This window comes from Myxocyprinus asiaticus, chromosome 3 (genome assembly GCF_019703515.2).
Source record: "Myxocyprinus asiaticus isolate MX2 ecotype Aquarium Trade chromosome 3, UBuf_Myxa_2, whole genome shotgun sequence".
Classification (NCBI taxonomy): Eukaryota; Metazoa; Chordata; class Actinopteri; order Cypriniformes; family Catostomidae; genus Myxocyprinus; species Myxocyprinus asiaticus.
The window spans coordinates 16,617,107-16,640,134 of record NC_059346.1 but is presented as its reverse complement, the minus strand read 5'-3'; the positions used below and the strand labels follow the sequence as shown (position 1 = coordinate 16,640,134).

General features: G+C 41.0%; 1 protein-coding gene across 2 annotated transcripts in view; it reads right to left on the bottom strand.

Moving 5' to 3' along the window:
* Nucleotides 1–23,028, bottom strand: part of LOC127419751 (GRB2-associated-binding protein 3-like) — a 58,190-nt gene that overhangs the window by 34,487 nt on the left and 675 nt on the right. For both annotated transcript variants that reach the window (XM_051661449.1, XM_051661441.1), the window contains exon 2: nt 2,516–2,819. In XM_051661449.1, coding sequence (XP_051517409.1) covers nt 2,516–2,819 — 304 coding nt within the window. The remainder of the gene's footprint in view (nt 1–2,515; nt 2,820–23,028) is intronic.

Here is a 23,028-nt window from a genome sequence, read left to right as displayed (position 1 = left end):
CGTTACTGTCAAACTCCAATATGACATAAAAAAAAATAAGCATTTAAAGTAGTCCATATGACTTGTGCATTATATTCAAAGTTTTCTGAAGCCATAAATTAAGACTTTATTGAATTGCAAAGGATGCGTTTAATAAGTAAATATACAATATGCATTAGGGGAATCGCAGTAAAGTTCTGCTGTGCCCCAGTAAAATTGTCCCAATAAATCCTGAGAGTGAACTGCATACCGAACTAAACGCACACTGATATATGGTTTCCTATTCAAAACAAGAGACTAATTGTGACGCCTGTTAAAGTGAAAATTTTTCCTCATCAGCGATCTATTCAATCAAATATACCTTCGCCCCCTTGTGCCCCTCTCTCTAACAATATGTGAGCGCTCCACATGAACTCCAACTCAAATGTAAACGCTTGACAGTTTGGTTTGCTTTAAACATGCATTAAGAACAGCAGAGGAGGAGCATTTCACCTGATGAGAAGCATATTAAAACTACTGTGAACTGGCCAAGAGACAGAAACTCAAAGTTCTTCCTGGAATGTTCTGCCAAAATAAAAGCTAGAGGGTTTTAACGTTAAGAAATTACGACTGAATTTGTATTATTGTATAATATAGCTATATTCATATAATTATTATTATTGTTATCAATTATAACAACAACAATAATAATAATATATTACAAATTACAATAAGATTTAAAATTGTAATGTGGTATCCTATCACAACTAAAGTGAACACAAAAGAATCCATTCCACATTCCAGGTCTACATGCTGTACAATGAGAAAAAAACAGTGCCAAATGAACAACAGAACTTTATGTTCACTGAAGATTTTCACTGGAATTACTGTTAATTTTGCTGCTGCATTATCCAGTAGAGTAGTTAACAATAAATGTTTTCTTAATAGACCACATTTTTTATGTAATTATTTTCTGTCTATTCTATTTTATAATGAAATGTGTAGTTATAGACCCCGTTTCCACCTGGTATTAAGATTTGGGTGATCCAATCACATGGTCAGCCCTAAAGACAGGTGTAAACGGGGCCGAAAACGTTTTGTGATCGGATCACAAAAACCACACACAATTGTGCTCAAAAATGCATGTGTCCACATCGCATTTGAGGTGTAAACGCTAAACCATCCTGTATGCATCCTGGCAGCAGTGAAGCGCCATCCCTAATCTGTCAATCAACCGCTGCGCTAAAACAAGAGTTTAAACTTTGCAGGTTACGAGCGGCTTTTAAAAGAAATAACCGTCTGATCGGAAAATTTAAAAAAGTGGATACATACACAATCATGAGAGCTTCACAGATTTTCAGTGTGTCTTATATTAACACAGATAAGAGGCACGAACACTTGAAGCTCCTTTAATACAGGTAATCCACTAAAATAATGGATAATTCTGCTTGACATGTTGCGTTTGTGCTTAGATTAAATTTCAACCATATCCGGGTGAAACATCGCACCATTTTTTCGTGCTTTCTTTGTCTATTTTTACTTTGTTGCGCTTTTATATCATGTAGTAACACAATGAATGACATAGTGACTGATGTGTCGTCATGAAACAGAGACCCTCCCCTCCAAATCTGATCATAAGTGGTCACAGGAGATGCATTTAAGTGACCAGGTGTAAACAGCGATGTGTCTCACCTGACCACATGTGATCAGATCACCCGTGATGCATCTTAATACCAGGTAGAAACGGGGTCATAGAAAAAGTGGTTTCGGTGCATCCAATTATAACATTTATAATTTGATTATTTCAAACAAAGTCTAATTTAAATGAATCATTTTTGGTTTTTGGCCCAGTGTGTCCAAAGTCCAAAATTTTCTGTTTCGGCCAAGAATTTTCTTTTCGGTGCATTACTAGTTATGTAGTGTCTCCTTTTTTCAGTGATGCCATTCCAGTATGGATGAGAGGTGTAAACGTACTGAAATTAATGCGTTTTCAAATGAAAACGGATTAGTGTGGACGTGGCCTTAAACTTGCATCACTTGCAAGAGCATCATGAGTCAACGTGTCATTGCATGTATGTTAACGAGTAGGCTAGTGGTTCTAAACTGGGTTTGCTTCAGGATGCAGATTTTAAATTGAACAAATTTGGCTAGTGTCTACCAAGTTACAAATCAATTTGTGGCAAAATAACGCACAATTATACTGGACACACAGCTTTTGGTGTCATCAACAAAAGATATGGGAAGTGTTTCTCCTCCCTTTTAAAAGTTGATAAGCATATATTTTTTTTTGCTATCCTATCTATGCATATGGTTTGGTGCATTTTATTATCATTTGCATTTAGCATTGTTTTTTTGCCAGCTGTGACATGACCTATCTGAACAGACATGTGACCCATTTGTGGGTCACAACCCACCACTTGAGGACCACTTAACTAGACCATGGCTCCGACAACACCATGTTAGTTATAATAATTGGTGAGCATCTGTCCAGTAAATTATTGTTAATTAATTCATGTTAACATAGAGTATCTATCAGCTTCACCCAGGAAATTCTCACCTGCACGTCTATTCAGTCCTCCAAACGTACAAATCTGTCCGATACTCTGAACCCAGATGTTCATCTCCTCTGCCGTTTTGGCCAGCAAGTAAAAGATGCGTGTGGCGGTCTTCACCACAAACAGGTGCTGATTCTGGTACTGCCGTTTCGTGGGCCGCACCTCTGCCTCAATGGTGACTTCACACTCCTGAAGGTCAATAGTTCTGATTGGTTTACGGGAACTCTTGCTGCGGTAATATTCCAAAACATCAGGATACCCACTCATCCGACCCCTCCGGAGAACAAACCATCGTTTCCGCCATGACTGAAAGAGAAAGACAGGGAAACAGAATTAGATTAACATTAAACACACTCACACTGATTAGCAGTAAAGTTAAAATGTCTAATTTGATCTTTGGATCTCGTCTTGTTTTACAAACTACAGACAAATACTCTTTGTGTCTGAAAAAGAGCTCTCTATAATCATCTACATAAATCCATTTAGGGTCAAACAACAGTTAGCAGGTTTTGCACAAGAACCTGTATAAGTTTGAGTTTAAAGGAATATTCTAGGTTCAATACAAGCTAAGCTCAATCGACAGCATTTTTGACAAAGTTGATTACCACAAGAAGTAATTTCTTTAAGAAAAGCTAAAATTGTAATTACTGTGAGGCACTCACAATGGAAGTGAATGGGGCAAAATTTTTGGAGGATTTAAAGGCAGAAATGTGAAGCTTATCATTTTATAAAAGCACTTACATTAATTCTGTTAAAACTCATGTATTATTTGATCTGTAAAGTTGTTTAAATGGTAGTTTTTACAGTCGTTTTAGGGTTTGTTGACATTACATCGTCATGGCAACGAAGTTGTAAAATTGGCTATATCTTCATACAGAAAAGGTTAGTAAGCGATTTTATCACACTAAAATCACATTAACACATATTGTTTATGTCTTATGGCTATAATTGGCCCCATTCACTTCCATTGTAAGCGCCTCACTGTAACCCAGATTTTTGCTCTTTTAAAGAAAAGAAGTCCAAATACATTTTTTGTGGTAAAAAAAAACTGTCCAAAACTGTATGTCAAGGACTATTGTTAAAACATATAAGACTGTGCATACATGTTCTAGACAAACGTTATCAAAAAGGCACTTGGCTCTTTTGACTGAAAGGCAGGACTTTCCTACAGCCACCACTAAGCATTGCAATTCTCCCATTAATTTTTCTATTGAGTAATCTGTCTCATCCCCTTATAGTGTCTCTGAATTGAATACAACTTATTTTGTGCATGTGTCAGAGCAGAAATATTGTAAAATCACGCCTGCAAGAGTCTATTCAAGGGAGTGAGCGAATTCATGTTTGGGTTCGGTTTGCTCTTAAAATTTGACGATACCGTCAATTATGGGCAGTCAAGGGCTTCAACTGTTTTCTAAGGAAAGTGAATACTGAGAATAAAACTCAGATAAACATCTGTCTGAAATGGACTGACTTCTGTCTAAATTGGCAAGGGAATGAAAACAAGAGACTTACAGTCAAAAATGACTAACTGTGATACAGAAAACTGAAACACATACAGAAAACATTCATCTCTCAGGGCAGAAACAGATCACAATTATGGTTACAGAGTGTTTAATCGACACCAAGTCAATCAGTATAAATCCCCTGACTTCATTAGTGACTAAAAAAACCCCAGTTTCGGCACTGTAATCTGAGCTTAAATACAGTATGGACATTAGTTGTATTATGCTGTTATAATATTAAAGAGGCCCTATTATGCTTTTTGGGATTTTACCTTTCCTTTAGTGTGTAACATAGTTCTTTGTGCATGTAAAAATTCTGCAAAGTTACAAAGCACAAAGTCCACGCAAAAGGGAGTTATTCTCTCCCACAGTCAACATTGCTCAAGAACAACAAGAAACGGCTTCCGTAAAGTATCTATGTCACTATGTAACACATTTGCATAATGCCTTCTTAGGGGCTATTTTGGCCCCCCCTCAAACAAACTTAGTTATAGCCAAGGCCAGGATAACTTGGGTTAGTGTTATCGCCATGTCGAGAAGATGCTGTTTTCTTCACTGCAAAAGCAAAGGTAGACGAACTGAAGAATCAGTGGTTACATTTTATTTTTACCACTAATCCTCAGCAGTACAACCACAACCAAGTCGGTTACCCCTGAAAGATGGTGCAGTTCCCACTTTGTTGGGACAATCTGGCGCTTCTCTGTAAGTATGCTTGATTATTTGTGGATTTATCTGCTACCAAGAGTTCAAATGCAGAGTTTTGTGTTGTAGCCACGGTGTACACCCAGTGCACAGCTTGGCCTCTGCTAACCTGCTAGCTAATGTTATTGTGTTAAAATTGTTTTGCTAATCAGCTGCAGGCCCACTTTTACCTACAACTGTGTAGAATTATGCTGATTGTTTGTCGTTCTTATGTATGAATAGTGACCAAGTGTGGAGATGGATTTATTTTTACAAACGGTAATTTTACGTCTGCAATCCATGGTAGTGCTCGGCTAACTTGCTATGTAGTGTTATTGTTTTGGTAAGGGTTTACTATTCAGCTGTGGGCCCGCTTTTACCTAAAACTGTGTAACAAAATGGTCTATCTCAAGAGTCTTATATAATTATAGAATTACAAGCTGTAATGTTATGGCCGCTATCCACGGTAGTCCGTGGCTAACTTGCTCACAAACCGGGAGTAAGCCTCTGTTCTCCGTTCATATCTTGGACAAAAAAAAGTTCGGCTACACCCATTCCATAACTAACTTAGATGCACTATGTGTCTTTTACTTGAAGTTTTGTTAGGTTCACAATAATCAATTGTGTACTTGTAAGAAAGCTACTAAATTAAAATTTACTACTGTGAAACGTCCTGCTCAAGTCGTGCTTGCAAAGGTGGTTCGGGTCAATCAGCTTGTTCTTCCAAACTTTCATTATTTCATTCATTATCGGACTCTGGCTCGAACTGGTACGGCAAAAACGTTACCATAGTAACAGTAGTGTTTACAGCTGCTCAGGAAGCCTGAAACTCTGTTATGGTAAGGGACGTTACCATACATACATTTCCGACACACGCTTTACGCGGTTGACCAATCACAACAGACTAGGCCAGCTGACCAATCAGAACAGACTGTGCTTTTCGGAAAGTGGGGCTTTAAAGAGACAGGAGGTAAATCAGAGCGTTTGAGCCACTATATGAAGAGTAATGTACAGTATGAGAAAAATAATATGTTTTTTGAACATTAAAGCATGTAAACCTATTCTAGTAGACCCCCAAAATAAAATTATGAACCTTTAAATTAGCATAATATGGGCTCTTTAAGAGGTTATTAGGTTATTATACCATCATGGGGAAATTAGGTTATTATTAGCTTATGAGGTTAATACATTACTTTGAGGCTATTAGGTCATTGTTTGATTAGGTTATTTTCCTGTACGTGTAAGCTGTGCCTGCCTCAGGTACTGGAGAGAAATTATTTTCACTTATTACTGAAACTACTGAAGAAATGCTTTTCTCAGCAAAGAGAAAGGCAGGAAAGAGATAAAGAGGAGAGAGAGAGAGAGCAGTTTCCATTCATTCCCAGGTTTGTTCATAGTTTCCCTCTCCCTCTTTCTTTCTCTTTTTCTTTTTGGGTAAAAGTATCACAGTTTGTAGTCTTGTACATAATTTATAATTTATGATGCCATGCATGAGATATGTTAGTGAGAACTAACCATCAGATACAATACAAAAAAACTGATATTCCTTAAACACCTGCTGTCATTTGGATTTTCCTGTTATTCCCATTTATTAGAATATCTAACTGCAGTGAAAGAAGTGAAAGTTCTGCATTTTGCATGTCCTTGAGTTAGCACATGTGCTTTCAACATGTCAGCCTCATTCCTGAATTTTCTAGAACCAATCGCTGCTTGTACTAACGAATGGCCTTCAGTGGCTTATTGCTTTCAAAAACAACGACAACAACAATATGATAATTGGGCACTGCACCAATGTTCAGCTTGATTTGTTATAATTAATTATTATTAGTAATAATTAATAGAAAAAAAAATTCTTCCACCATTTTTATCCTAACTGTAGGCGTTTGCAGTTGCCAAGCAACGTACACTGTGAAAGTGTTAACCTGCAACTGTTACTTTGAGCTATTTCTACCTATGTAACACTTAAAAATGTATTACACTGGTGTAAGTTTTTTCAGGTTGACTCTGCAACGTTAAACAATATTTTTGACTTGATTAAAACATGTGAACCACATTTTTTTGGTTAACATTTTGTTCAGTGTAGCAACTAAAGGATTTTACAACACCTACAAACGTGGCTCGTGAATCATAATTTAGAGTCAGAACTTTTACATTTAGTTCTGTTTTGCTTCTGTCTGTGACATCATTGAAGCTTCTTTGTTGAATTGGTTGCACTTTTCTCTCTATATAGCTGTGACCATGATTTTACCAAGGCAGTCATCCATTACACAACACCCGATTATTAATGTCTCAGAGAAACATTGAGCATTTAATTAATCTTATTAACAGACAGCAAAGTGTCAATTAGGTTACACAAGACTGGTGTTCTGATTGCTTCTGTATGTTAGATTTAGTCTTGTAAAGGCTATAAAACAACATTGTCTTCTTACAGCAATATTTAATAAAAGGTCACACTATCCCATTCGCATTATGAGTTCTTCCCAAGAGAACATTTTTTCCAGATGTAAAACTGGTCTCAACAAATGCATTGTGGGTAAATAAGCCACAGAGATGCAGGATTTCTGCCCCTCTGGCGTCACAAGCCAAACTTACTTCCTCTTCTTGGGGACCCAGACCAAGTGCTGACATGAGTCCTGTCAGCCGATTAAGCAAGATGAGACCAGAAAAGACTAGAAACTTCTCCATTTACTTCGGTAATGTAGCAGATGATTTTTATCCAAAGTGACTAGTAGTACACTTACACCAATGACAATCCCCTTTGAGCAACCTGTAACTCTCCAGTTCTCTCCAATATCCAACTTGCTTTTGAACCAGCAACTTTTACTCTGCCAGCCAAAGCCTTAAAGGAATAGTTCAAAAAAAAATTTGAAATCCTCTCATCACTTACTCACACTCATGTCATCCCAGATGTGTATGACATTCTTCTGCAGAACACAAATGAAGAATTTTAGAAGTAGCTTTGTAAGTCCATGCAATGCAAGTGAATGGTGACCAAAACTTTGAAGCACCAAAAACCACATAAGGGCAGTATAAAAGTAATCCATAAGTCTCCAGTGGTTTAATCAATGTCTTCTGAAGCAATTCAGTCGGTTTTGGGTGAGAACAGAACTCCCTTTTCACTATAAATCTTGACATCAGCAGTCTTCTTAGTGATCATGATTTCACACGATAATTCACTTCATAGTGCTTGACTTATGTGCAGACCCCTAGATGGCACTAGCAAGTGTAATTGAGCCTGAAATTATCGTAGTGTCTAAAAACTGGCAAGAAGAACAATGAAAAAGGAGTTACATTTTTGTCTGTTCTGACCAAAAACCGAATAGATCGCTTAAGAAGACACGGATTAAACCATCGCTTTCTTTATGGAGCTTCATAGTTTTGATCACCATTCACTTGAATTGTATGGACCTTCAGAGCTGAGATATTCTTCTAAAAATCTTCAGTTGTGTTCTGCAGAAGAAAGAAAGCCAAACACATCTGGGATGGCATGAGGGTGAGTAAATGATAAAAGAATTTTCATTTTTGGGTGAACTATTCCTTTAACCTTCACCCATTTAGATCAAGATACTAGTGACCAAAGAGCACCAAACTAGGTAGTTATTACCAGGCCCACACAGAAGCTATGCCAGCAGAACTCTGCAGAAATCTCAACAGAATGCTGCAGAACTGGAATGCCCATTATTCAGTTTTACACCGGCCTTTGTGTGTTTGTTTATTAAATATTTTAGCTAACTTAATTATGGGTAAACTATTCTTTTTTTTTTTATATATATATATATATATATATATATATATATATATATATATATATATATATATATATATATAAAACTTCAAATATGACCAACAAAAATGTAAGAATCACTGGATTATCCTGATATCTGAACCTTATCATTCATAGACTACTGTAAAACTGTGTGTGTTTTGTATCACACTTAAAATATCTGACACTACAGATCAATTATAAAAATAGACTTTACAGTAAAGGGGGGGACTGAGCAGAAATGTTTCCTAAAAGTAATCACACCTCATTAATATTGCAAGTGACAGAGAACATAAATGTAGAACTTGGTGTTTTAGAGGATATTATTATTCTTTCTGGTTTCTGGTGTTAAATTCATGGTGCATGCAAAAAAGAAAGCTGTCAAAAGTGGGTTCAGTTTTTCTAAAATCTCAGCAATATTTCAACTAATAAAAATTCAACCAAAAAGGTAACAAAAAAAAAAAAAATGTGTTGAGCACTTGTCACAAGTGTTGCTTTACTCTCATCCTGACAATAAAGTGAACTTTAAAGGGATAGTTGACCCAAAAATAAATTCTATCATTTTCTCACCCTCATGTCAACCCAAATGTGTATGACTTTTTCTTCTGCAGAACACAAAAAAGATTTTTAGAAGAATATCTCAGCTCTGTAGGTACATTCAATGCAAGTGAATGGTGACCAGGCCTTAGAAGCTCCAAAAAGGAGACAAAGTCAGCATAAAAGTAATCCATACGACTCCAGTGGTTTAATCAATGACTTCTGAAGCGATCCAGTTGGTTTTGGGTGAGAACAGACCAAAATGTAACACCTTTTCACTGTACATCTTACCATTGCATTCTCCAGGCACGATCATGATTTCAAGTTTGATTACAATTCCTAATGCTTGGTGATGCGCAGAGCACTAGCTGGTGCTATAGGAAGTGTAATCAAGCTTGAAATCATGATCGCCAAGGAGAATGATGTCAAGATGTACAGCAAAAAAGGAGTTATATTTTGGTCTGTTCTCACCCTAAAGCCAACTGGATCAAATCAGAAAACATTAATTAAACCACTGGAGTCTGATGGATTATGCTTATGCTGACTTTATCTGCTTTTTGGAGTATCAAATGTCTGATCACTATTCACTTGCATTGTGAAAGATGATGAATTATCATTTTTGGGTGAACTATCCCTTTAAGAACCTTTCTTGTTTTAAAATAGGGTGAATGCAAAGTAGCAGAGCACAAACCAGCAGATGCAGATTAAAAACAGTTTATCTTTAACATTTCTTGAGACTAATGTGTGACTGTGTGTGTGTGTGTGTGTGTGTGTGTGTGTGTGTGTGTGTGTGTGTGTGTGTGTGAATATCAGTGAACCGCATACATTACTCTTCCTGTATCTGAAAAAAAAAATTCTGTAGCATTTGTCACAGTGACCACACAGTGTTCTGGGCATGCTCACTGCGGCAGGGTCAGGGCATGGCCTTGATTTACCTCTGTCTCAAACAATGACCTTCTCTCTATTCTTTCTTTTGGAACGGTTACATTTTCTTCCTCATATGCATGTGTTTTTGTGAGTCTGTTCTGGTCAAAGAAAGGAACTAGAGCAATGTTTTCCCAGAACTCTTCATAGAAGGGAAGTCTAAAACTAGCCCAAAGTTAGTCGACAAGCAAACATCAACCTGTTCTGTTTGTATGTATGTTTATGCATGTTGTGCACTTGTAAACTGTGTTCTGAGTTTATTTGCATGTTTTTGGAGCAAAACTGTGCATGAGAGTGTACAGTTACAGTTGAAGTCAGAAGTTTACATACACCTTAGCCAAATACATTTAAACTCAGTTTTTCACAATTCCTGATATTTAATTGTAGAAAACATTCCATGTCTTTGGTCGGTTAGGATCACTATTTTATTTTCAGAATGTGAAATGTCAGAATAATAGTAGAGATAATTATTTATTTCAGCTTTTATTTCTTTCATCACATTCCCAGTGGGTCAGAGGTTTGCATACACTTTGTTACTATTTGGTAGTATTGCCTTTAAATGTTTAACTTGTGTCAAATGTTTTGGGTAGCCTTCTACAAGCTTCTCACAATAAGTTGCTGGAACCTTGGGCCATTCCTCCAGACAGAACTGGTGTGACTGAGTCAGGTTTGTAGGTCTCCTTGCTCACACACGCTTTTTTAGTTCTGCCCACAAATTTGCTATCGGATTGAGGTCAGGACTTTGTGATGGCCGCTCCAATACCTTGACTTTGTTGTCCTTAAACCATTTTGCCATGATTTTGGAGGTATCCTTGTCCATTTGGAAGACCCATTTGCGACAAGCTTTAACTTCCTGGCTGTTGTCTTGAGATGCTGCTTCAATATATCCACATAATTTTCCTTCCTTGTGATGCCATCTGTTTTGTGAAGTGCACCAGTCCCTCCTGCAGCAAAGCACCACCACAACATGATGCTACCACCCCCATGCTTCACGGTTGGGATGGTATTCTCCGGCTTGCAAGCCTCACCCTTTTTCCACCAAACATAACAATGGTCAATATGGCCAAACAGTTCAATTTTTGTTTCATCAAACCAGAGGACATTTCTCCAAAAAGTAAGATCTTTGTCCCCATGTGCACTTGCAAACTGTAGAAGAAGCAGAGGCTTCTTCCTTGCTGAGCAGCTTTTCAGGTAATGTCAATATAGGATTCGTTTTACTGTGGATATAGATAGTACTTGTCTACCTGTTTCCTCCAGCATCTTCACAAGGTTCTTTGCTGTTGTTCTGGGATTGATTTGCACTTTTCGCACTAAACTGCTTTCACCTCTAGGAGACAGAATGCGTCTCCTTCCTGAGCGGTATGATGGCTGCATAGTCCCATGGTGTTTACACTTGCGTACTGTTGATTGTACAGATGAACGTGGTACCTTAAGGCATTTGGAAATTGCTCCCAAGGATGAACCAGACTTGTGGGGGTCCACAATTATTTTTTCTGAAGTCTTGGCTGATTTCTTTTGATTTTCCCATGATGTCAAGCAAAGAGGCGCTGAGTTTGAAGGTAGGCCTTAAAATACATCCACAGGTACACCTCCAATTCAGTACACCTCCTATCAAAAGCTAACTGGCTAATTGTCTAAAGGCTTGACAGCATTTTCTGCTTAAAGGCACAGTTAACTTAGTGTATGTAAACTCCTGACTCACTGGAATTGTGATATAGTCAATTAAAAGTGAAACAATCTGTCTGTAAACAATTGTTGGAAAAATTAACTTGTGTCATGCACCAAGTAGATGTCCTAAACAACTTGCCAAAACTATAGTTTGCTAATATTAAATCTGTGGAGTGGTTCAAATATGAGTTTTAATGACTTCAACCTAAGTGTATGTAAACATCTGACTTCAACTGTATCTGTGGTTGTGCATGTTTGTTTGGTTTCTGTTAGTTCCTGTTAGAAGGAGAAGCAGACTACAAAAACGGACTGTCCTATATTCAGTATGTGAATCTGAGCTAAAGTTCAATGTGTTTTCTCTAAACAAACAACAAAGTGTATATCCACTGCTATTTTTTCAGAATATTATAACGCGTTATAAAAAAGTATTTGGATTTGTGTTTGCAGGCTACATGTGCTCGTGTTTATAAGTAAAATAAAAAAATTTTACCTAAAAATGTGCTTCATGTTGTAACATTTAAATTAACTAGTATATTTTTGACTAGTCTAAATGAACTAGTCAGAAATATTATTTAAAATCACAGAATCAACCTGAATACATTAATTTACACCAACAACATTTTTTTGGGTTAGATCAGATAGAAATTGCTGCTTAAAGGAATAATTCACCCAATAATTAACATTCTCTCATCATTTACTCACCCTCATACCATCCCAGATGTGTATGACTCTCTTTCTTTTGTAGAACAAAACAAAGATTTTTAGAATATCTCAGCTCTGCAGTTCCATACAATGCAAGTGAATGGTGGCCAAAACTTTGAAAGTCCAAAACTAACGTGGGAGAAACAAAACCAAAACGAGGCAAAAATAGAACAGAAAACAAACTGACTAATAAAACTGAACTAAACAGAAAACATCTTGGCTACTGATGTAACCTTCCAGCGAGTTAGGTAAGTCGTCTCCCTAGTCCCGTTAAGGGGGGAGGAGGCACTTACCTAAGTAGGCTACCTGTGGTGCCTTTCTTAATTTGCTGTTAAGCAATCTCCTACTGAGCACTCAAGAATAGTGCTGGGAAGTGCTCTTCCCTCTCCAGGAAGGAGAGCACTACGGAGACCACATCCTGCTGGAGGGAGGTTAACATGTGGAGCATACCTCACATGGACTTACCAATGGGGAAAATTCACATATGGAATGATACCACAGGAGGACCCTATCTACAGAGAGGGTATGCAGCACAATGGCTGAGGCAGAGAAAGCTCTGACAAGGGGAAACACATGGTTCACCTAAGGGGAAACTGAACAGTGGAAACTCATCATACGGGATTACCAAGGGGGAAACACCACACATGGGGCACGGAGCCCGAGCACATGGGCTCCCCTGAAAAAGGGGAACACCATGAGTACTGGGCCTGGTGGCGTTACTCCTCCACCGAGTTCTTCACCGAACAGTGCTTAAGAATTAAGAGGCATCCGGAGTTCACAGGGTACGGGGAACTGTTGTGGACAAAAAGGTGCACATTATCACCATTGAAAAAGGGGAAAGGCGCAATGCAAGCGGTACACCCAACCGGCTGCCCGGTCTGCCTGCTGTAACCACGTAACACTCGGGTCGAAACCGGGTCTATGCGTAGGTTAAAAAAACCTTGCAAAGGTATTGGGTGTAGCCAAACCCACAGCTCTGCATATGTCTGCTAGAGAGGCCCCCCTTGCCAGTGCCAAGGAGGACGCAACACCTCTAGTGGAGTGTGCCCAGACTCCCAAGGGGCACGGCAAGTCCTGAGACTGGTATGCGAGGAAAATGGCATTCACAATCCAATGGGCTAATCTCTGCTTGGAGACATCTTTCCCCTTCTGCTGTCCTTCAAAACAGACAAAGAGCTGCTCTGAGCATCTAAAGCTCTGTGTGCAGTCCAGATAGATGTGCAAGGCACGAACTGGACACAGCAACGACAAGGCCGGGTCTTCCTCCTCTGAAGGGAGCGCTTGCAGGTTCACCACCGGGTACCGAATAAGAGTGGTGGGAACTTTGGGCACGTAACCGGGCCAGGGTCTCAAGATTATGTGAGAGTGTGCCGGCCCGAACTCCAGGCATTCGCTGGTAACAGAGAGCGCCTGCAGGTCTCCCACCCTCTTGGTGGAAGTGAACGCCACCAGGAGGGCCATCTTCAGGGACAGAATGCTGAGCTCGGCCTGCTCCAGGGACTCAAAGGGGGCTCTCTGTAGGGCATGTAGGTCCACAGAAGAGGGGATCAGGCACGTTCTAGGAGGATTCAACCTCCTCGCGCCTTTGAGGAACCTGTTGATTAGGTTGTGCTGTCATGAGGGTCTCCCATCCAGTGTATTGTGGTGAGCTGCTATGGCAGCCACGTCCTCTTTCAGGGTAGAGGGAGACAACCATCTCTCCAGCCCTTCCTGAAGGAGAAACAACACAGACCCGACAGCACATCTCTGTGGGTCTTCCCCACGGGAAGCGAAAATATGCCACTTCAAGGCATACAGCCACCTCGTAGAGGGGGTCCTGGCCTGAGTGATCGTGTCTACCACTGCTGGCGGAAGACTTGCTAGGCCTTCCATGACTTCGTTAGCTCCTTGTGCACTTCTGGGAAGAAAGCCCAGAAACCAATCATCCAGCCGCAAACGCTCAGGGCAGGGTGGAGGGTTCCACTTCAGCCCGATGTTCACAGCCGCCCGGGCAAGCATGGCTGCCATCTCAGTGAAAATCCATCAGCGTAGCAATAGGTGAGAGGACGAACACACAAGTATTCGGCTCCAAAGAAAAAATCTGAATGAGTGATGCACGACATCTACTTTTATACCCATATGTCCAGGGCGGAAAGTGGCATGCAAATTCCACTCGCCAATTTTAATTGGCCTTTTCAATTTTAAGCAAAGGTGATTGGGGCTCTCAAGATCGAACCCCTAGTGTCACTACATTGACACAATGTTGAGTGAGTGATAGACAGGGAACAAAATTCTCACAAGGGAGAAAATAATAAACAAGACAAAAATAGAACTAAAAACAAACCAACAGGGGAGAACTGGAAACAGTCAGGAACAACTCGACTGGAGACTAAACACAACACAACGATCTGACAAGGAAGACAAAACAAAGGACAGATTAGAAAGGGAAGGATTGAAAACAGGTGCTGCCCATAATCTCAAGCAGCATTAATCAGCGCTGTCATGACAGCACTGATTGCACTGCTGAGAAACACCTGTGGGAAACACAAGGGAAGGAGGAAAACAAAAGCAGATGGACAACCTGAGATGGAGGAATTTGTCACAATCCTGCTAAATCAAGATTAAAACAAGACCAAAATCGCAGGATCATGACAGTACCCCACCCCCCACCCCCCACACACACAAGGATGATTCCCAGGCATCCCACTATAAAGACAAAACAAAACTAGATGAAAGACCAGACAATGGGAAGGGAGGGTGGGGGAAACAGGTGGACAGCACTACATAACACAAGGCAGACAAGAACAATATATGTAAATATATAAACGGGAAATAAGGTGAGGTCAAGAGCAGAACCTGTGGGACAGACCAGGGTGGAACCGGCAGGACATGCCAGGGTGGAGCCGGTGAGACAAGCCAGGGTGGCACAGGCAGAGCAAGCCAGGGTGGAGCGCTTAAACTAGGCTTGGTGACTTGGCTGGGAGTAATGGCTTGGGTAGGTATGGTGGCTTGACAGGAAGGAATGACTTGACTACACATGGGATCTTGAACAGGCTCGGTGATTGCTACAGGGAACAGGACAGGTTTGTCAACCGCTACAGGGAACTGGACAGGCTTATCGACAGTCTCAGGGAACCGGACAGACTTGTTGACAGTCTCAGGGAACTGGACAGGGTGATCGACAGTCTCAGGGAACTGGACAGGCTTATCGACAGCCCCAGGGAATTGGACAGTCTCGTGGAGTTGGACAGTTTCAGGGAGTTGGACAGTCTCAGGGAACTGGACATGCTCAGGGAACAGAACGGACTCTTCGACAGCCACAGGGAACTGATCAGGCTTGTCGATGGCCACAGGGAACTGGACAGGCGGCTCCAGGACGGGAGCAAGGACAGATGGCTCCAGGACAGGAGTGAGGTCAGGCAACATTAAAACAGCCTCTGCAGCCGTAGGCATTGGCAGTGACAATAGAATGGTCTCCATGGCTGTGAGCACTGGCAGTGACAGGAGAATGGCCTCTGTGGTCGTGAGCACAGGCAGTGATAGGAGAACGACCTCAGTGGTCGTGGGCACTGGCAGTGACAGGAACGACCTCTGTGGTCATGAGCAAAGGCAGTGACAGGGGAACAGCCTCTGTGGTAGTGAACACTGGCAGTGATGGGAAATGACCTCCATTGTTGTGAGCAAAGGCAGTGACAGGGGAAGGGCCTATGTGGTTGTGAGCAAAGGCAGTGATGGGGAATGGCCTCCGTGGCCATGAACACTGGCAGTGACGGGGGAACGACCTCCGTGGCCATGGGCACAGGCAACGCCCAAAGAGTAGGGGCCCATCTCCTTCTGCTCTTCCAAGCGGTAAGAGGCACTGCAGTAGTAACGATCGCTGCCTCTAAGCTGTCGGCAATGGGAACTGCCGCCGCCTCCTGACGTCAGCAGCAGGGATGGCTGACACCTCCTAGCGGTCAGCAGCGGGAATGGCCGCCGCCTCCTGACGGTCAGCAGCTGAAACTGTCGCCGCCTCCAGGCGGTCCTCTGGCGACAGTGTCGAGAAGCCTGAGAGGCACCCAAAGAAACTGCATCTGACTTGGCCGCCTCCAGGTGGACAATAACGGACTCAGCGGGCCTCTCCAAAGACTCTGACAGAGGGGGATTTTGGGATTTGGTGTTCCACCCTCGCAGCAGACGTTCAGTCTCTGCCAGCCGGCAGAGATGGTCCACCAAATCCCAAAAGGAAAAATGAAAAATTTAATGCAGCTCCTGCCAAAAAAATCAGCTTGAGGATGGTCTCATCAATACCCTGTCCGGAGGCCGCCTCGGCCAACTCTTCAGCAAAGACGTCGACAAGACGACCACGCTGAAAGCAGGCCAAGGGATCGGGTAACCAGGCGAAGCATTGGGAGACCGATGTCTTAAGGGCCAGAGCTGGGCTCAATAAAACACCCCTCATGCTTCCGCTGGGTCCAAAGTTTGGTCAGATCGTTCAGTCAAGGTATTTTCAGGAAGGACCCAAGATGTAGAGAGGCAATGAACTAACAAAATACAAACAAAACAGTAACGAGTCAGAAACAAAACCAAAGCGAGGCAAAAATAGAACTAAAAACAAACCGACAGGGGAGAACTGGAAACGGACAAGAACGACTCGACTGGAGACTAAACACAACACAACGATCTGACAAGGAAGACAAGACAAAGGAGAGAATATAAAGGGAAGGAAGGATTGTAAACAGGTGCTGCCCATAATCACAAGCAGCACTAATCAGCGCTGCCATGACAACGCTGATTGCGCTGCTGAGCAACACCTGTGGGAAACACGAGGGAAGGAGAAAAACAAAAGCACATGGACAACCTGAGAGATGGGTGGAGGAAACTGTCACAATCCTGCCAAATCAAGATTAAAACAAAACCAGAATGGCAGGATCATATAAGGTTACCACTTTTTACATTGTACTGTATGTGCATGTATGTGAAAGACCCCTAAATACAGACTCATTTACACATTTGAATGCACAATAACTTATGAAAATACACACACACAAGTATAGAAACTCACTCACCTACACACAGACCCCTAAAATACACTCACAATTATTGAAACTCACTCACCTAAACACAGATCCCTAAACTACACACTCGCACATCCAAACATACACTCACACATTTAAATACAGTTACTCACAGAAATACACACTCACACACAAGAACAGACACTTACCTACCTAAACACATCTAATAGTATATATAAACTATTTGTTTTATTAATATGCAATATTTTATTAATATGCAGTAATCTTATTACATGACTCTTTTTCAGTAAAGGTGTGCATTTTTTATGTTTATCTGAGTATAGGTTCTGTATGTGTATGTACAAGTATGGATGTGTTTTCCCATAACAGAACATTGTTTTGCCATCACTATAATTTTAATCATGGGACTATACTACACCAGCAAGTACTTCCTCATTTCACAGAAAATAAATGTACAAACAAAGGAAGAATAAGAGACGGACAGAAAGAAAGAGAGAGAGCGAATATCTTTCTAGGAAAGAAAGAATTAAAAATCACACTGGTAGCACACAACAAACACACCACCCCACTGTCTCATATTTTACTATTAGATGAAGCCACAAACCAGAGAGACTGAGAGAGATTAAGCGAGAAAGAAAATGTATACATATTCCAACATCTTATGGAGTTTTGTGTTCCTTGCCACAGTCACCTTCATCTTGCTCACAGGGGTTCTAAATACAATTATTATTTAATTATTTAATTTCTATACACAATTTACAATCATATTTAATCAAACTACACACTCTAAGACCTTATAGATATTACAATTTCATTTTTTGTTAATGCATGATTTCCTGTTTAGCTGCTTTGAAATGATGTGTGTTGTGAAAAGCGCTATACAAATAAAAATGACTTGACGTGTATGCTGTATGATGTTACCACTGCTTTGGCAATGTAAAACTGTTTTACTATGCCAATAAATCTGCTTGAATCTGATTCTGAGAGAGAAAGAGAGTATGCTCATCCTTCATGTGATGTGTTTTCCAAAAGACCCTTGAACTATTTACTATCAAACACAGACAGTGACCCACCACTCTCAGACTACAGATGCACTTATTTACACATGTGCACTTGTTCTTTGTCAATCATCCAGTTACACCTCCTAAGAGCACTCATCTAATTTTTGCCTGTGTGGTCTCTGATAGCACAAAGCATTTCTGAATGCAGGGTCACTCTCAACTGCCTGGCACCCTACACTTCCCATGTTTTGCAACACACCCAAATTTCACAGAAACAGAGAGCGAGAGAGAGTTGGGGAGGAAAGAGAGCGTGTTTGTGGTGTCAGGCTGACACTTCCAACACACATCTTTTGACTGGTGGTCCTCCCTGCCCTTTTTCCTCTAAGTTAAACAACGAGACCTCCACATCCATGCAGAGACAAATGTAGAGTGTCTACAGTATGTCTGTGTAATTATTAGAGTTGTATAAAGCAACTTTTGAACATTATTTTGCACTTGCTTTTGGAACGGGCAATTTTACACTTGAGAAATAATATGTATTAACAAGCAAAATATGTAAATACTGCATGTAGCCAACCAGTCACAAAGGAAACTCAAAAGTTATAGTCACATGACCTCAAATTAACTGATAGACTACATAAAATATTTGTACTTCATAAAATGCATTGTAACACTTTACAATAAGGTTGTACTAACCATATTAGTTAACTTGTAGTAACAATGAACATAACATTTAAAGCATGTATAAATCTTGGTTAAGAAGGACTCGAGGCTTGACCTGAGCTCGAATACCCCCAAAAGATGCCAGCAAACGAGACAGCGAGCTGTTGTCTACGGATCCTTGTGTTTGAAACGAGATGAAATAAATTGCGAAGTCTCTGTTGCCCCCAAAATTAATGTGAAAAACGAGTTGCGGGGGAGGAGGGGGGAGATGTTCCAAAGAAGATAGAATCGAGCGGGGCCGCTAGCTTAGGCAGCCTCGCGCTAGGGTCCGCGTCGGGGGATAGGAAACTGGGAGGTGTAGGATAGGAGGAGATTGGAGAGTGAATCTAGTTTGAAGCACTGAAGGGACAGTGGCGGAATCAGACACAGGGAAATGTGCTGGAGGGATTGTTACACCCTAACGTGGGGGGCAACCCCATAGTAGGGCAGTGTGGCCCCGGACGGAGGTGTGAATCCTAGCCGCCCAGACTGACCTTAAGTCTCTCTCCAGGTTGTTCGACGGGTGGACTCGTGCGGCGAACAGCGTGAGCCCCTTAGGAGGAGACTTGGCAACCGCTCAAGCAGGCAAGCCCAGCCATGGTCGAACGGGAAGGGCCCTCACTCGTTCAATGGGGGAGTCGTCCCGGGCCGTGAATGGGGAGCCCACGATACAAATGAACGTGAATGGCTCACGCAGCGTTTGGATGGGGAATGTCTTACCGTGGATCGAACAGGGAGAGCCCTTGGCATAATTGTGTTGGAGGGGTCTGCAATGGCCTACCATGGGGGCCACCCTCGTGGTCTGGCAGGATCGCCCCGAATGGAGGTGTGAATCCTGGCTGCTCAGAACTGACCTGACCCCCCCTCCAGACACAATGGGGGCCCTCACTGCAACTGAAATAGGGGGGTCCTCACTGCGCTTCGAAGGGGGAGCCCTTAAGTGGTTTAGGCGGGCCCGTCCAGCAATTTGCGATGGGGGGCTCTTGGACTGGCCGGAGAGGCGTTTGAATGGGGGAACCCTCACTGTGATTCAAACGTGAGAGTCTGTGGCTTGGACGTGGTGACTTGCAGAATTTGAACGGGAGGTCCCTTACTGTGATTCGAACTGGAGAGTCCGTGCTGCATTTGAACGAAAGAGTTACCCTGTTTTCCAAATGACACCTCTTCAAAAGCCGCTACCCTCCCCATCTCCGTGCACCACTCCGGAAATGGGGGTGCACCAACTGACCTCCAACCCCTCAAAACAATCTGCCTGGCGATCATCACACAGGTCAGAACCCTATTCTCTGTGTGACTATTCCCCACCTCGATAACCGCCCCATCGCCCAAAACACAAAGTCTGGGGAAAAACGAAACCCGAGTGCCCACCACATCACACACAAAATTCTGAACCTTCAACCAGAATTTCTGGATCTCAATACATCACCGAAAAACATGGGCCATGTCCTCATCCTCCGATTGGCATCGTCAGCAGATGGGTGTGCCTTTAAGACCAAGCCTATACAATCTAGAGGGGGTCCAATAAAATCTATGTATAATCTTGAATTGCATAAGACGCACCCTTACATCTCTAGATGCAGACCTGACATTTTTAAGAATCCTAACCCACACTCCCTCCTCCAATACCAAGTTGAAATCTTTGTCCCATAAGATCTTGATAGAAGTTAAAGCTCCGTCCCCCAGACTCTAAATTAGCAGGGAGTAATACACTGATGCCTCATGACCTTTTCCAAAAGCAGTAATCACCTCTCAGAGTATCTGCCGCTTTAGGGGGGGTGTGTGCCATTCCTAAAAATAGTACAGAGTAGGTGGAGCAGTTGCAAATACCTATAGAACTGAGATCTGGGGATCCCAAAATGTTGAACCAAATTTTCAAAAGAACTCAACACTCCATTCTCATATAGGTCACCGAGGGTATTAACCTCCCTCACAATCCACTCTGACCAGCAGAAAGGGGACTTATTAATACATAATTTTGGGTTCTGCCATATGCTCGAGGCAACATTTAAATAAATGTCTGAGTTAAACACTTTTGTCCATACCAAATGCAAATGCGAAATAACGGGGTGTAACTTAACTTCTCCAATTAGTTTGATAGAGAGGATTTGCAATGGTGAAATAGGGGCAAGAACTTCCTGTTCAATACCAAACCAGGGAGGGGCTCTCTCAGGTGGAAGTGACCAATGTGCCAAATGTCTGAGACCGAATGCATAATAATAAAACAAAATCTTGGGTAGGCCTAGCCCACCTTTGTCAGTCGGCCTATGTAACTTATTGAAATGTAATCTGGGACGCTTACCATTCCAAATGAAGGACTTCGCTATGCTATAAAATTGCTTGAAATAAGAGAGGGGGACATCTACAGGGAGAGATTGTAGCAGGTAGTTACATTTTGGAATACAATTCATTTTAATAACATTAACCTTCCCAATCATAGATAAATGTAATGAAGCCCATCTGCCCACATCGCTCGAAAACCTTTTTATTAGGGGATCAAAATCTAACTAAATCAGACAGATTTGCTGGGAATAAAATGCCCAAATACTTAATAACCTGTTTGGGCCACTGGAAGGCACCCGGCTGGAAAGCCATTACTGGGCAGTACGCTGTCAGAGCCAAAGCTTCGGATTTAGACCACTCCCTTCAGTTTTAAACTGTTCCAATTTTACTTTAATAACCGTTCCTTTTTTAATGTAATCTCTCTCTCTCTCTCTCTCTCTCTCTCTATATATATATATGTTAGGGCTGTCAATCGATTTTTTTTTAATCGAATTAATTACACTACCGGTCAAAAGTTTTGAAACACTTACTCATTCTTTATTATAATTTTTTTTTTTTTTTTTTTCACATTTTAGAATAATAGTAAAGTCATTAAAACTATGGAATAACATAAATGGAACTATGGGAATTATGTTGTGACTAAACAAAATCCAAAATAATTCAGAACTGTGTTATATTTTAGCATCTTCAAAGTACTTGACTAGAATTTTCAGAAATGTACTCGACATTTTCTGTGACTTCTGTGACTTTCAAAACATTTGACCGGTAGTGTACATGGTATGCCAATTAATTATTCGAATTAATCGCATTTAATCGCGTAAACAAATATTCGCTGAGAAATCTCAAATAACAATAATTCAAAAATGATTACATAATTATAAATAGTTATATTTAAACAATTACAAATAATAATAATAATAATAATATTATATATTATAAAAAATTATAATTCAGATAATTAAAATGAATTACATTATTGTGGCCAATCATACGCCTGCAGTCCACAGCAATCCATTTTGTGAATGAATTCGTCAGTCAGTCCTAGATTTATTATGAGGGTATAGGATGAAGGATGCGTCAATGTACACCTGCTTCACACGGACACTTTTGGAGCATCATAAACATACTGTTTTTAGGTCACTGTGTAAAGTTAAATGTAGTTTGAAACTTAGAACAACAAGTCTTGAGATCCCTGTGTTCTGATTTGAGTTTCATAAAGCTGTGTTTGAAAGCAAGAACATGTTCTCATCTTGTGCTGTCTCACTGTAACAATAGTAAGACACAGGCAAGCCATTCACTGTAGTATTTGGTCTGACACAGACATGGTCGCAGTTCCAAGTAAAGCCCAACTCTGGCCACTCAGCAGCATTTTTATACATCAGCGCTGAGCACAGAGAAAACACTGTGTTTGAGCACAGTTTAGCACAGCAGACACAACAAAAACAAAGCAAGAGTAACAGAAACACCAATTCAGAAAACACAGCAACAGCCAGAAAATAATGCAGAATACTTATTGACAGAGAAATGAGGAAGATAGACCGAATGCAGAGGAACAATGCATTTCTGCAACAGACAAATAAAAAAAGAGACTGCAGTTATATTACAAAGCACAATACTCTGTCTTAAAAGAAACTGGGATGTATTTTCATCATGACAGAGAAACATGGAGGGAACTTTGTACACAACACAGCACTGGTGAATTGCTTTGTCACAAGTGCACTAAATCTGACACAGGCAAGACTAGGGAATGCAAAATAG